Source organism: Anomaloglossus baeobatrachus, chromosome 4, assembly GCF_048569485.1.
Source record: "Anomaloglossus baeobatrachus isolate aAnoBae1 chromosome 4, aAnoBae1.hap1, whole genome shotgun sequence".
NCBI lineage: Eukaryota > Metazoa > Chordata > Amphibia > Anura > Aromobatidae > Anomaloglossus > Anomaloglossus baeobatrachus.
The window spans coordinates 363,607,842-363,624,393 of record NC_134356.1 but is presented as its reverse complement, the minus strand read 5'-3'; the positions used below and the strand labels follow the sequence as shown (position 1 = coordinate 363,624,393).

The window sequence follows — 16,552 nt, the reverse complement described above, 5'->3', positions numbered from 1 at the left end:
GGGCGGACGACAGCCTGTTTCGCGCTGGTAGCGCTTTGTCGAGTCCTAGTGGAGGAGCTTTGAGTGTGGTGATGCACAGCTTCAGAATGCTATTAACCTGCAGATTAATCTCGCCACCGACACTGACAAGCAGTCGACTCTGCATTGCATCAGTACCATATACAATTGAATGTATGTATTATAGAGTCTGAAAGTCATGATAAAAAGGTAATTTATCTTTGTATATAATACAGAAAGTGTTTATGTCAATAACGCACAAAAAAATAAATTAATTTCTAATTAAACACCTTATACTAAAGTCGTCTACAATTTAGTCTTATTTCCTTGCTTTTTCAGAGCTGGCATTGTGCTTAGCATACAAGTACTTTTTTTCTAACGTTAAATATAAAGTGAAGGCAGAAAAACTACTTGATAAATGAGAGGATCCAAGCAAAATTTAGTTTTCAGTATTATACCTTAGGCCCAGAGGGATCTGTCAGATCAGCCATGCACAATAATGTATGACAGTAGGTTGCCTAAAGAAATTTGTGTGTTTTCCTAGCGTAAGGATTTTTCTCTTCTCTTGTCTTTTTGTCATTACTTTTTGAGATGACAAGCCTGAAGATAAAGCAGAATATATCTAGAAGGCGTACTAATAAAAGTAAGGTCCAAAACACACCCATAACTTTGTAACTATAAAAGTAATTATAAACAGAGATTTTAATGAGATCCAATGTAAGTTATATACCACCATTATGTGTAAAGATTTACCTATTCTGGCAAGATATGACTAATATTGTTACAGAACAGTGCTACCATGATATCCCTTCAATCCATTTATCGCACTGAATTTACTAAAATCACATCATTACATTATGTGTTGAACATAATAGGAAACTGGAAAACAGGTAGCACTTCAGCTTTTATCTTTTTTACATTTTATTGATTCTTAAAGTGGTGTTCTAGCATGGCGATATTGAAAGTCTATCCTTGGAAAAGGCCAAAAGGTTTAGATTAGTAAGGAGCCAATTTCAAACAATCTCGCCTATCAGCGGAATGAAGAAGCCAAGCAAATGCCTTGTTATTGTTTACTAATCACAGCTCCATACATTTTATGAAGGCTGTGTCTCATATTGCAACTCCGTCTCATTCACGTAAATGGAACTGGTCTGCAGAGAACTGCTATACCAAATGTGGTGAATACAAAATGTACAAAGCTGTGCCTCTATAAACAATTAAGGGGGTGTCATACTTTCCAGAATGTATGTTCTCCTTTTGTCAGCAGATCATGGGGGTGCCAGGAGACTGAATCAACTTTTAACCTCTTAGTGACTGAGCCAAGCCAATTTTGATTTTACCAACCAAGCCAAATTTGTGAAATTGACCACTTTATCTGATAACTCTGAAATGCTTCAATTAATCTTAATGATTCTGAGACGGTTTATTTGTGACACATTGTACTTGATGTTAGTGGTAAATTTAGGTTAATATTTTTTTGTTTATTTGTGAAAATATTGCAATTTTGGTGAATATTTTGTAGTTTTCAAACTTTCAATTTTATTATCCTTAAAGGGAACCAATCACCAGGATTTTCCCATATAACCTAAATCCAGTGCTATACTGGCACTATCAGGCTGATTATCTACATACCTGTAGTGGTCAGCTCAGATGTTTAGGTTTTGAAATCCAAGAAAGTGAAGTTTGTAAAATGAGCAGCTTGTTGAGTGACAGCAGCTGAGGCTCAGATAATATATTCATAGTTATCCCCTCCCCCTGTTAGAATTAGCATAAGTATTAAAACAAACGACTCACTTCGTCTAGCAGGACAAAATAATTAATAAATAAAATTTCTCATATGTCTACTTTACATCTGTATAATTTTTAAAAAGTACTTTTATTTTGTTAGGATGTTAGAAGTTTTAAAAATTTAGCAGCAATTTCTTATTCTTTCAAGAAATGTACTCAACCTCAATCTTTAAGGACGTATTGAGACTTAAATGGTCTTTGAGGGGCCTATATATTGGATAGTCCCCAAAAGTGACACCAGTTTAAAAACTGCACCCCTCAAACATTTCAAAACTGATGTCAGGATTTTTTTTTTAACCTTTCAGGTGCTACATAGGAATTAATGAAAAATGGAATGAAAAAAAACACTTTTAATTTCTCCCCTAAAATGTTATTTTAGCCCCAATTATTTCACTTTTTACATTTGTTAATCAGTCCCTTCTGAGCATGCTGATGCCCCACATGTTGTCAAAAACTTCTGTTTGGACAAATGACAGGGCTCAGAAGAGAAAGAGCACCATTTGAATTTTGGAACACAATTTTTAAACCCCTAGGGGGCTTCACAAATCTTTTAAAAATGTGGATGTGAAAAAGAAAATTAAGGGTTTTTTTGTCCATTGAAATGTTGTTTTAGCCCCAAATATGTATTTTTCACAATGGATAATATGAGAAAATGGACCGCATAGTTTGTTAGATAATTTCTCCCGAACACGATTATATGTGGTCAAAAACTACTGTTTGGGCACATGGCATGGCTCGGAAAGTAAAGAGTGCTATTTGATTTTTTTTTGTGCGTCAATTTGTCTGGAATAGATTTGAAATCAAGTGTTGCATTTGCAAAGCCTGACAAGCCTAAACAGCAGAAACCCCCCACAAGTGACTCTGTTTTGCAACTAGACTCCTTAAGGAATTCATTTAGGGGTTTTCTGAGCTTTTTTTAACCTATAGGTAATTCACAAAACTTTATAACATTTAGATGTGAAAACAAAACATTACATTTTTTGCACTATAATTCTGTTTTAGCACCAAATTGATAATTTATACAAGGGTTAATAAGAGAAAATTGACTCATTAATTTACAAGTAAAATATATCTTTGTACCGTGTTAGCCAGTAGAGATAAAAAAATTGTTTAAAAGAACAGAGAGTCCTCAGTTGATACCATTAAAAGGTATCAACCACTGAGGACTCTCTGCTCATTAATTTATGAATTTTCTCCCTAACACAGTGCTACCCCATATGTGATCAAAACTTAATGTTTGGGCACATGCATAACTAAGCGCAAAGAGTGCTATTTAATTTTTCAACCCAAGTTTGGACTCTCTATTACTTCTGCAGTGCCCCTGAAGTGCCAGAAGAGTGGAAAAACCCAGAAACTAACCCCACTATACAAATTGCACCTGTCAGTGAATTCATCTATGGCTGCAGTGACTATTTTGTAATATCCACACTGTGGTTATTTTTTCTGGAGGATTGGAAATATGCCACTTTGGTGCCTGTAAATTGAGCCCAGCTTGTGCTTCAGCAGTCAAGCACCACATAAATTGTTAATTGGGTTCTAACCACTAAAATAATGCCACACACGTGGTCGCTTACTGCAGTTTAGGCACAGTGGGGCTCAGAATGAGGGGTATATTTGGATTTGGTAGCGCAGATTTCACTGGATTTGGGGGGGGGGAGCTGTCGCTTTGTGAGAGTCTTTGTTCTACCAGTAACATGTGAGCCCACTATATTTCCAATGACATATGACGGACCTGACTGGGGGTTGTTTTTTTGCTGGATAAGTTAGGGGTTTTATTAGTAAAATTTTAGGGTACTTAGCATATTTTGATCATTTTCAGTATAAGGCTAGGATAACATTTCTGTGTTCTATGCTGAGCACTTACATTAAGGTTTCTGTGTAAATCCCTTAAAAATGCTATTCAAAGTAAACGCCGGTTGGTAACACTCACTATAGTGAGGCAGATGGAGACACTGTGGACATTTGGTGTCTGTTCTGTGGGTATATTTTAAGTTGTATACAGAACTGTGGTCATCCACACTTGTGCACTAAAAAGACGTCTAAAAATGATGGGACACCATCAAAACAGAGACCAGATAGAGTCCAAAGTGTCTCTATCTGCCTCATTATAGTGAGTGATTGCGTCTGGGATTTCATCTGAATCATGGTTTTTGTGATTTGCAGAGAATTTCCAATGTATTTGACCAGCGAAGAGTGCAGGATAAATGTGAGCTGAGTAGAGATGAGCAGACCCATGGAAGTTCGGGTTCATCGGGTTCGGTTCAGACCCAAACTTGCCCCCTAACCCCAAACTCCATATAATTCAATGGAGACCCAAGCTTCTGTGCTATAAAAATGGCTGTAAAACAGTCGTAGTATAAGCTACGGGGCCGCAGAAGGAACCAAAATTGGGGAAATTGCCCTGCAAACATGTGGACATGGAATTAAAATTAAAAAAAAGGGATATGAGCTCCTGCCTATTTATGATAACCAGCGCAGGTTAAGAAGACAGCTACAGGTAAATACCACTGACCTGCAGCGACCTATGTAGCATCGTTCTAAGAAAGTTCTTTAAATAATGCTTCATAGGGATCAATGAACATCATGGAACATTACTCTTTGGATTATGTCGGAACTTCCAATATTTATTTTGCAGTAATAAATTGATAAGGGCGTGTTTATATAAATAAACTTTTTTTTGCGATGTTTGTTTTTTTTAACTCTTTACTTAGTTAGTAATGGCGCTGTCTGATAGATGCCTCTCCAATTCTAATACCTGGGCTTAATGCTAGCAGTCAGTTCACAGCTGAAATCAACTCCAAAAGTATTACCCTGATTGCCACTGCACCATGGCAGTAGAGAAGACCCGAGTTAAAAGCCAAAATTTATGCATCTAATGGATGCACCACTTCTGGGGTGGATGCGGGCTGCTATTTTTAGGCTGGTAGAGATTAAATAACCATGACCCTGCCTAACCTTATGATACCAACCCCCAGCTGTCTGATATATCTTGGCTGGTTATAAAAAAGAGGGCAGAGCCCATTCCATTTTTTTATATTATTAATTTAAATTTGTGGGATCCCTTCTATTTTGATAACCAGCCAAGGTAAACCAGACTGTCAATGGTTATAGCCGTAGCTAGCTGTCTGTTTTACCTGCTCTGGTTATCAAAAATAGTCAGTAGCCCACGTCATTTTTTTTTTTTAATCTTTATTGTTCACAATAGCTTACAGTCATTTTCTGCATGCAATAAAGCTTGTTGATTGGCTGCTCTGCAGCCATTCAACAAACTTTATTAACATATAAACAGCACCCGAATACTGAACTCGAACACAGACTTAAAAACGTCTGTGTTTAAGTCCTAGCCCCAGACAATCAGTCTGATACAAACCCCCAACTGTTTAGGTTTGCTCATCCCTAGAACCTATCCTTATTCCGATTTTTTTTTTTAGGTAGAATGATCAGATAGCAGTACAAGAATAGTTCTTATTTTTATTTATGCATGGTTCATTATGCAGCAATAGTGATAAGACCGCTTTATTCTTCAGGTCGGTGCGATTACAGCGATAATAAATTTATATGTATATTTTTATATTTTTCTGCTATCACACACTAAAAATGCTTTTTTATATATATAATAATTAATTGTTGTTTTGTCGCCATATTCTTCGAGCTGTAACTTTCTATTTTTTGGCAAACAGAGCTGTGTGTGGGCTTATTTTTTGTGCGACAGGTTGATCATTTTTTGGGTGTGCCATTTTGGAATATAGAGAAAAAAAATATCATTTTTTTAATTTAATTAAGATTAATTTAGATTTTTCAGATGCAGAATGAATAAAAACCCACAATTCAGTTATTGTTCATATTTTTTTTTTACGCAGTTCATCGTGCGATAAATGATAAGATCAATTTATTCTTCTGGTCCATACCAGTCAGTGATACCAGATTTATATTGCTTTTTTATGCTTTTCTCTTTTTTCACACTAAAAAAATATTGTATTTCCAATAGAGTTCTTTGCATATTAAGCCTTGCATATGAAAGTTTCACAGTCACAAGTACTACTGTAGTAGGTAAAAAAAAAATTTCTATCAACAGGTTTATCTCTACTGGCTAACACGGTACAAAGATATATTTTACTTGTATCAACAGGTATGCAGTTATTGCATTCCATGGACTACTTTTTATGATTGCAGACTTATGGCTGTATGCTGTGGCAGTTTGACGCCCACAAATACCATAGTTTGCTTGAATGCTGAAGGCCAAGAAATTACCTTATGTGCTATAAGTAATTGCAGTGGCAAGAAGTGTGATACGTGACACCATTGTTAGCATATCACTACAGCATAAAAGTTATAGCAAGCTTAAATGACGTAATGGCTGAAACATATTAATGGGTGCGTCACTTGTATTGGATGTGGATTTTAGACAGTAAATTGTTATGGGACTCTGCAGAATTCAATTCAGGTGCTCATTGACTACGTACTTTCAAGGACAGGCATAGTACACCATTTACTACTGGCAAGCTGTTCTGTTTCTCCATTACTGACATGAAGTATTTTGAAGAATATATAGAAACCGTTTTCTTGACAATTGATTGATATGTTCTTTCTTGACTTTGACTTGAAAGGCAAAACACCTGTGTAATCAAGGCTCTAGATTGTATCTACTGTAAATGTGTACAGATTTGACATGTCTGTGATATGTCCATATGTTTTTATGAAGCAAACATATGACTATTCAAGCAATTTAAAGAGAACCTGTCATCACAATTATGCATGTTAAAGTAAAGGTATGGCCATTACAGATTCAATAGATACCTTCAGTGAAGAATTCTGCATCCTGGTTGTTGTTTACTCAGCATTTGATGTTTGGGTTTCACAAGCATTCAGTGGGCCGAGACTGTGGGTAGGCTCTTCAGCCCTGCAGAGGCCCCTCCGCAGCCTCTGGTATCTGTACTTAACTGATTTTTTAAAGTTCGCAGCAGCAATGTCCTTGTTATGGGCGGCCCTTGCAAAGAGTAATTTCCTGATGGGCTTCAGTAAAACGGCACTGGTAGCACTAAATTGATATCTAACTGTACACTGCTACCAGCACTATTCTATTGAAGAGCGTCTTGTCAAATTACACCGAAAGCTTCGGAAACTCAAACTTCAAATGTTGATTAAACAACTACCAAGATGCATTGAAGGGATCTAGTGAATCTGTATAACAGCGCCATTATGGCCATACCTTTACTTTAACATGCATAATCCTGATTATGGTTCTCTTTAACCACTTCATGATCGATAGCAATATCCTTACCTTTCATGCAGGCTCACAGGCCGAGCCCACATCTTTCCTGGCACTTGACAGCTGATTTAATCCGTTGTCAAGTGCCTGTAAGAGCTGTGGGTGGATCAGAGATCCACCCATGGCGGTTAACAGGTTAAATGCTACAGTCAGTCTCAGAAAGCTTCACTTAACACACGTTGATAGGAAGCCCATCACTGATCCTACCTATCGGTGCCCCCGTCAGGTGGTCGTGGGGCGCCAATGAGTTGTCATGATGGCTAGGTATGAACTGATGACCCCTATGTCTCTCATCACAACCATCCTGTGAATGCCGGTTACTAGCTGGCATTCATAGGAGATCGTGATTTTTGCTATACAGAACAGTTCTGATGTACTGTTTTGTAAAGCACAGGCAACCATATGATTGCAGCTTCAAATTATTAAATACCATAAAATGTCAAAAAAGTTTTAAAAAATATAAAAAAATGAAAAAAAACCAAGTTCAAATCATCCTCCTTTTTGCTCCATTAAAAATACAGCAATTAAAAAAAAATACACGTATTTGGTATCGCTACTTTCAGAATCCGAACCATCAAACTATAAAGTAAATCTAATCTGTAAATGGCATAACAAGAAAAAAATCAAAGCTCCTTCTTTAAAATTTCTGGGTCACCCGCAACATTGCAATAAAATCCAAGAAAAGGCTGGAAATCTCCTTAGAGTCCTCTGCAGTTTTGGTATGTTTTTGTGGCGTTTTTGCAGCGTTTTTCTACAAAGTGGGTTGTTTCAATTCAAAACCATTGCAAAAATGCTGCAAAGAATTGACATGCTCATTCTTTTCAAACATCTGCAAAAACGCAGGTATTTGATAAAACAGGAGAAAAATCTGCAGGTGTTTGTGTGTGTGTGCGCATATATTTCAGAAAACTCATAGACTTTGCTGGGATTGTAAAAAGCAGCATTTTATTAGCATGGATTTGCATAAAACTAAGGCAAATACGCAACTAAAAAACGCTGAAAAAACACACTGTGTGAACATAGCCTTACATGTTACCACTTACGGTAAATAATAAAAGGAGGAAAAAGTAAAAACAAACAATTTCCCGAAGGTGAAGGGATTCAGACTGCAAAAGCACATATACATTAAAGAGGTTTGTCCTCTACTCAGATAACCACATCTCAATCTGAGTGTCCCCCATTAAAATAAAAACATATATACTTACTTAATGGTGTCTGCACTTGCTCTCCCCAGACTCACATGACGTTGTTATGTCACCTGAACCCTTCACCCAGTCAGCACCTCCTCACTCCCTCCACCTTTGGATGAAATAAACATCAAGAGGAAGTCAGAGCTGTGGCTTTGCGCTCACTTTCTATTGATATTTGATATGTATGAAGGCGGCGGGAGTGAAGCTGGCACTGACTGTGTGCGGGGCTTATGTATTTAACAACGTCATGTGAGTCCTGGGAGAGCGAATTCTGACACTGCTAAAATGGCACTGGAGGTGAGTATAAGTGTTTTTTTCTTTGTCGCTCCTTATTGGGAGACCCAGACAATTGGGTGTATAGCTATGCCTCCGGAGGCCACACAAAGTATTACACTAAAAGTGTAAAGCCCCTCCCCTTCAGCCTATACCCCCCTCGTGCTGCCACGGGCTCATCAGTTTTTATGCTTTGTGCGAAGGAGGTCAGACATGCACGCATAGCTCCACAGCTTAGTCAGCAGCAGCTGCTGACTATGTCGGATGGAAGAAAAGAGGGCCCATAACAGGGCCCCCAGCATGCTCCCTTCTCACCCCACTCTTGTCGGTGGTGTTGTTAAGGTTGAGGTATCCATTGCGGGTACGGAGGCTGGAGCCCACATGCTGCTTTCCTTCCCCATCCCTCAATTAGGGCTCTGGGTGAAGTGGGATCCTTTCGGTCTCCAGGCACAGGAGACCGTGCTCCATCCACAGCTCCTGAGGACCATGCTGGATAGGAGCCGAGTATCGTTCAGGGACATGGCCCTGCTACTTTGAGGTACTCTGTGTCCCCGTGGGGACCGCGCACAGCAACACTCCAGCATTGCTGGGTGTGCTAGTGCACCGGGGACAGCAGCGCTGACTGCGTTTGTGCCATTACACACTTCAGCGTCGCTGAGTGTGTTCGTGTAGGGGGACTGCCGCGCTGACCGCCGCTGCCATGGTTATCACTGCGGCGCGGCTGGGACTGTTAGTGCGCCGGGGACTTCCGCGCCGACCGCGCTTATACGGCGGCCGCGCTTATAACTCGAGTCCCCGGCTTTTGCGGCCTAGTCTCGTTTTCTTCCCGCCCCCAGCCCTGCCAATCAGGGGAAGGGCGGGACGCTGTACAGGACGGCAGCACTGAGGGCTGGAGCATGCTTTGCATACTCCACCCCCCTCACTCTGCACAGTGGGGCACCAGTTCCCGCAGCCATTCCTCTCAGCTCTGCTAACGCTGGAGAGGAGAGACAAGCTCAGGGAGACCCAGGCAGGATTTCTGGTGCCCACACAACCGCTTTGCGCAGGGCAGGTCCCAATTCTCCTCGTCCAAAAGGCCGCAGAAGGATCAGAGGAACTCCGACGCATGGCGGTCTAAATCACGCCCTAAAAAGACCGCCGGAGGTGCCGCTACTAAGGCGGCTTCCTCATGACTTACGGCCTCCTCACACCGCATCCTCGGTCGGTGGCAGGCTCTCCCGCTTTTGCGACACCTGGCTGCCACAAGTAAAAGACCGTTGGGTGAGAGACATTTTGTCTCACGGTTACAGGATAGAGTTCAGCTCTCGTCCTCCGACTCGATTCTTCAGAACATCTCCGCCTCCCGAGCGAGCCAAGGCTCTTCTGCAGGCGGTGGGCATTCTGAAGGCAGAAGGAGTGGTGGTCCCGGTTCCTCTTCAGCAACAGGGTCACGGTTTCTACTCCAACCTGTTTGTGGTTCCAAAGAAGGACGGGTCCTTCCGTCCTGTTTTGGACCTAAAACTGCTCAACAAACACGTAAGGACCAGGCGGTTCCGGATGGAATCCCTCCGCTCCGTCATCGCCTCAATGTCCCAAGGAGATTTCCTAGCATCGATCGATATCAAGGATGCTTATCTCCACGTACCAATTGCTCCAGAGCATCAGCGCTTCTTGCGCTTCGCCATAGGAGACGAACACCTTCAGTTCGCGGCACTGCCGTTCGGCCTGGCGACAGCCCCAAGGGTTTTCACCAAGGTCATGGCTACAGTAGTTGCGGTCCTCCACTCTCAGGGTCACTCAGTGATACCTTACTTAGACGATCTGCTTGTCAAGGCACCCTCTCAAGAGGCATGCCAACACAGCATCAACGTTACTCTGGAGATTCTCCAGAGTTTCGGGTGGATCATCAATTTTCCAAAGTCAAATCTGACACCGGTCCAATCGCTGACATATCTTGGCATGGAGTTTCATACTCTTCCAGCGATAGTGAAGCTTCCGCTGGACAAACAGCGTTCACTACAGACAGGGGTGCAATCTCTCCTTCAAGGTCGGTCACACCCCTTGAGGCGCCTCATGCACTTCCTGGGGAAGATGGTGGCAGCAATGGAAGCAGTCCCTTTCGCGCAGTTTCACCTGCGTCCACTTCAATGGGACATCCTACGCAAGTGGGACAGGATGCCGACGTCCCTAGACAGGAACGTCTCCCTCTCTCAGGCAACCAAAGCTTCCCTTCGGTGGTGGCTTCTTCCCACCTCATTATCGAAGGGGAAATCCTTCCTACCCCCATCCTGGGCGGTGGTCACGACGGACGCGAGTCTGTCAGGGTGGGGAGCAGTTTTTCTCCACCACAGGGCTCAGGGTACGTGGACTCAGCAAGAGTCCTCACTTCAGATCAATGTTCTGGAGATCAGGGCAGTGTATCTTGCCCTAAAAGCGTTCCAGCAGTGGCTGGAAGGCAAGCAGATCCGAATTCAGTCGGACAACTCCACAGCGGTGGCTTACATCAACCACCAAGGTGGGACACGCAGTCGGCAAGCCTTCCAGGAAGTCCGGCGGATTCTGCTGTGAGTGGAAGCCACAGCATCCACCATATCCGCAGTTCACATCCCGGGCGTAGAAAACTGGGAAGCAGACTTTCTCAGTCGCCAGGGCATGGACGCAGGGGAATGGTCCCTTCACCCGGACGTGTTTCAGGAGATCTGTTGCCGCTGGGGGATGCCGGACGTCGACCTAATGGCGTCACGGCACAACAACAAGGTCCCAACATTCATGGCTCGATCTCAAGATCACAGAGCTCTGGCGGCAGACGCCTTAGTTCAGGAGTGGTCGCAGTTTCGGCTTCCTTATGTGTTTCCTCCTCTGGCACTGTTGCCCAGAGTGTTACGCAAGATCAGGGCCGACTGCCGCCGCGTCATCCTCGTCGCTCCAGACTGGCCGAGGAGGTCGTGGTACCCGGATCTGTGGCATCTCACGGTCGGCGAACCGTGGGCACTGCCAGACCGACCAGATTTGCTGTCTCAAGGGCCGTTTTTCCATCTGAATTCTGCGGCCCTCAACCTGACTGTGTGGCCATTGAGTCCTGGATCCTAGCGTCTTCAGGATTATCTCAAGAGGTCATTGCCACTATGAGACAGGCTAGGAAACCAACGTCCGCCAAGATCTACACAGGACGTGGAAAATATTCCTGTCGTGGTGCTCTGCTCAGGGATTTTCTCCCTGGCCATTTGCCTTGCCCACTTTTCATCTCAATCAGGACATCTCCTTACCCTCGTTTTGTCCTCATCCAGTTCACCAATGTGAAAAGGATTTGCACTTGTTAGATCTGGTGAGAGCACTCAGACTCTACATTTCTCGTACGGCGCCCCTGCGCCGCTCGGATGCACTCTTTGTCCTTGTCGCTTGCCAGCGTAAAGGGACACAAGCTTCGAAGTCAACCCTGGCTCGGTGGATCAAGGAACCAATTCTCGAAGCTTACCGTTCCTCGGGGCTTCCGGTTCCCTCAGGACTGAAGGCCCATTCTACCAGGGCCGTGGGAGCGTCCTGGGCCTTGCGACACCAGGCTACGGCTCAGCAGGTGTGTCAGGCAGCTACCTGGTCGAGCCTGCACACTTTCACGAAACACTATCAGGTGCATACCTATGCTTCGGCAGATGCCAGCCTAGGTAGGCGAGTCCTTCAGGCGGCAGTTGCCCACCTGTAGGACGGAGCCGTTACGGCTCTATTATGAGGTATTATTTACCCACCCAGGGACTGCTTTTGGACGTCCCAATTGTCTGGGTCTCCCAATAAGGAGCGACAAAGAAGAAGGGAATTTTGTTTACTTACCGTAAATTCCTTTTCTTCTAGCTCCAATTGGGAGACCCAGCACCCGCCCCTGTTTTTTGTATACACATGTTGTTCATGTTAAATGGTTTCAGTTCTCCGATATTCCTTCGGATTGAATTTACTTTAAACCAGTTTATAATTTTTTCCTCCTTCGGGCTTTTGCACCAAAACTGATGAGCCCGTGGCAGCACGGGGGGTGTATAGGCTGAAGGGGAGGGGCTTTACACTTTTAGTGTAATACTTTGTGTGGCCTCCGGAGGCATAGCTATACACCCAATTGTCTGGGTCTCCCAATTGGAGCTAGAAGAAAAGGAATTTACGGTAAGTAAACAAAATTCCCTTCATTTTAAAAGGGGAGAAACACTCAGATTGAGATGGAGTTTTCCAAGTAGTGGACAATCCCTTTAATGCATTTTTTTTTTTGCAGTCAACGGCAATGCCAGAATGTATATATTTATATTGTCAAACAATTGAATAAAGGTTTTTTTGGAGAAGAAAAAACATATACCTAAAATTCTTTCTGCTCTAAATGTGGTATGTTATGTTATTCAAATTTAGGTTTATTGTAATGCCTTTCTTGTGTTTTAGGATGCTGTGTTAATGCAGTTTTGTGCCAATAAACTTGACAAAAAGGACTTTTTTGGAAAGTCAGACCCATTTCTAGTGTTTTTCCGAAGCAATGAAGATGGAAGGTATGTTGCTTACTATCTATTGTTAATATGCCTATTCAATTATATGTTCAAGGTACACTGACAGACTTTTTTGTTTAAAAGAACTCAGAGTCCTCAGTTGATACCTTTTAATGGCTAACTGAAAAGATGGTAATAATAGCAAGTAGTGATGAGCGAGTACTAAAAAGCTCGGGTGCTCGAGGCTCGGGCCGAGCATCCCAAGATACTCGTGTACACGGCCCGAGCACCGAGCCCAATGTTATCCTATGGGAGACCCGAGTATTTTTATGAAATGACCCCCCGGCAGCATGTAGAAACCCTAAAAATGTCACAAAAGTCTCAGAATAGTGCTCAAATGACATGGCAACAGCATGGGGAAGACCCCTTGAAGCATTTATCACTCAAAATTCACAGCTGTGAACAATTTTATCCGAGTTTTATGCCATTTTTACAGACTCGCCAGAAAACCTTCCAAAATGACACCAGAATGAATTTTCATGGCGGAAATCTTAAGGGCACATACCCAATAGTGAGATAGAGCTGGTGTATGTTACTTTTTGAGATTACATGAAAGATTTTACGTGAAAACATTGTGTGGCACTCCGATGTCCCTGAGAAGAGACGTACATGAAGGCCTCTTGAGTCTAATGTGCCCATTTTGAGGAAGTGAGTCTTTGTAGTATTTTCCTTTGCCAGGGAAGTCCAAAATTGTGAGGTTCACCAATGCCCCTGCATACAGACGTGCATGATGGCCTGTAAACCTGAAGTGCCCATTGTAAGGAAGTGGGTCTCTTGTAGTATAGCCCTTTGGCAGGGCAGCCAAAAATTGGGAGGCTCCACATTGTCCCTGGATAGAGACGTGCATGAGGGCCTGTAAACCTGAAGTGCCCATTGTAAGGAAGTGGGTCTATTGTAGTATAGCCCTTTGGCAGGGCAGCCAAAAATTGGGAGGCTCCACATTGTCCCTGGATAGAGACGTGCATGAGGGCCTGTAAACCTGAAGTGCCCATTGTAAGGAAGTGGGTCTATTGTAGTATAGCCCTTTGGCAGGGCAGCCAAAAATTGGGAGGCTCCACATTGTCCCTGGATAGAGACGTGCATGATGGCCTGTAAACCTGAAGTGCCCATTGTAAGGAAGTGGGTCTATTGTAGTATAGCCCTTTGGCAGGGCAGCCAAAAATTGGGAGGCTCCACATTGTCCCTGGATAGAGACGTGCATGATGGCCTGTAAACCTGAAGTGCCCATTGTAAGGAAGTGGGTCTATTGTAGTATAGCCCTTTGGCAGGGCAGCCAAAAATTGGGAGGCTCCACATTGTCCCTGGATAGAGATGTGCATGAGGGCCTCAAAACATTGTTCCCATTGCAAAGGAGCGGGTCTCCTGTCGTTGTAATGTCCATTCTGAAAGAATGGGCGAAAAAATTTACCACTGGGGTTATACCAGAAACAACGGCCTAACTATTGTAACGGTCATCATGGTGGCGCATGAGGAGAAGGAGGAGCAGTCCAGCGATTATCCAAAGTCCAGAAGTGTGTACCCATGGGTGAGTGGAGGTACATGGCAAATTCCCGATACAAACTTTAAATTCCGCTCTCATTTGCTGGTGGTGTGGTGAAGTCTGGCCCAATCCAACCCTTGTTCCTCTTGATCAGAGTCAGCCTGTCAACATTTTCAGTTGACAGGCGGGTGCGTTTATCTGTAATGATTCCACCTGCAGCACTAAAAACACGCTCTGACAAAACGCTAGCGGCAGGGCAGGCCAGGACTTCCAAGGCGTAGAGAGCCAATTCATGCCACGTGTCCAGCTTGGATACCCAATAATTGTAAGGCACAGAGGAATGTCGGAGTACAGTTGTTCGATCTGCAAGGTACTCCTTGAGCATCTGGGCAAACTTAGGATTTCTTGTGGCACTACCCCGCACCTCAGGGGCTGTGGTACGTGAGCGGCTGAGAAAACTGTCCCACATCTTAAAGACTGTTCCCCTACCTCTGGCGGATTGGACTTGTGCCCCTCTCGGCTGTACGCCTTGGTTGTCCACTGATTCCTGACCTATGCCGCTAGCGTTTTGTGATGGGAATGCTTTGCCTACTTCCGTGACTATGGCCTTCCGGAACTGCTGCATTTTGGCTGATCTCTCTGCCTCGTGAATAAGAGACATAAAGTTCTCCTTGTAGCGTGGGTATAACAGTGTTACCAACCAGTAATGGTTGTCGGCCAAGATGTTCTTAACGCGAGGGTCACGAGACAGGCAGCTTACCATAAAGTCAGCCATGTGCGCCAGACTCTTAACAGCCAGTACTTCAGTATCCTGACCAACACGATGACTGAACATGCTGTCCTCCTCCTCCTCCTCCTCATCTACCCTGTCCTCTGGCCAGCCACGCTGAACCGAGGATATGACTGGTGTGCATGTCATATCCTCAATTTGGCTGGAGAGTTGCTCCATTTCTTCATCCTCCTCCTCGTCATAGTCCTCCACTGCACGTTGTGATGAGACGAGGCTGGGCTGTGTGTTATCACCCACACCCACTACTGTTTCTTGCTCCAACTCATCGCGCTCCGCCTGCAATGCATCATGTTTGTTTTTGAGCAGAGACCGTTTTAGAAGGCAGAGAAGCGGTATGGTGACGCTAATAATGGCGTCATCACCACTCACCATCTTGGGGGAGTCCTCAAAGTTTTGGAGGATGGTACATAGGTCGGACATCCATCTCCACTCCTCAGGTGTTATGTGTGGAGTTTGACCCATTTCCCGGCGGCTTAGGTGATGCAGGTACTCAACAACTGCCCTCTTCTGCTCACATATCCTGACCAACATGTGCAGAGTTGAATTCCAACGCGTGGGGACATCACACACCAGTCTGTGAGCCGGAAGATGCAAACGGCGCTGAAAGCCGGCAAGGCCGGCTGAAGCAGTAGGTGACTTTCGAAAATGTGCAGACAGGCGGCGAACTTTTACCAGCAGATCAGACAGCTCTGGGTATGACTTTAGAAACCGCTGAACCACGAGGTTGAGCACATGGGCCACGCATGGAACATGTGTCAGCTGGCCTCGCCTCAAAGCCGCCACCAGGTTCCGGCCATTGTCACACACGACCTTTCCTGGCTTTAGGTTCAGAGGTGTGAGCCAGTGATCTGCCTGCTGTTTCAGAGCTGTCCACACCTCTTCTGCATTGTGGGGTTTGTCACCTATGCAGATTAGCTTCAGCACAGCCTGTTGCCGCTTCGCCGAGGCCGTGCTGCAGTGCTTCCAACTTGGGACTGGTGTGGAGGGTAAAGTGGATGAGGATGCGCAGGAGGTGGAGGAGGCTGAGGAGCATGACATTCCGGAGCTGTAGAGTGTGGGTGAAACCCTGACTGAGGTAGGGCCTGCAAACCTTTGTGTGGGAAGGACGTGTTCCGTCCCTCGCTCAGACTGGGTCCCAGCTTCCACAATATTAACCCAGTGTGCCGTCAACGAGATGTAGCGGCCTTGCCCACAAGCACTTGTCCACGTGTCTGTGGTTAGGTGGACTTTGGCTGAAACAGCGTTGTTCAGGGCACGTGTGATGTTTTGTGA

At 44.1% G+C, this 16,552-nt stretch overlaps 1 protein-coding gene across 1 annotated transcript in view; it reads left to right on the top strand.

Moving 5' to 3' along the window:
• Positions 1 to 16,552, top strand: part of CPNE8 (copine 8) — a 406,483-nt gene that overhangs the window by 262,517 nt on the left and 127,414 nt on the right. Inside the window, exon 8 of the mRNA XM_075345128.1 lies at positions 12,910 to 13,013. Coding sequence (XP_075201243.1) covers positions 12,910 to 13,013 — 104 coding nt within the window. The remainder of the gene's footprint in view (positions 1 to 12,909; positions 13,014 to 16,552) is intronic.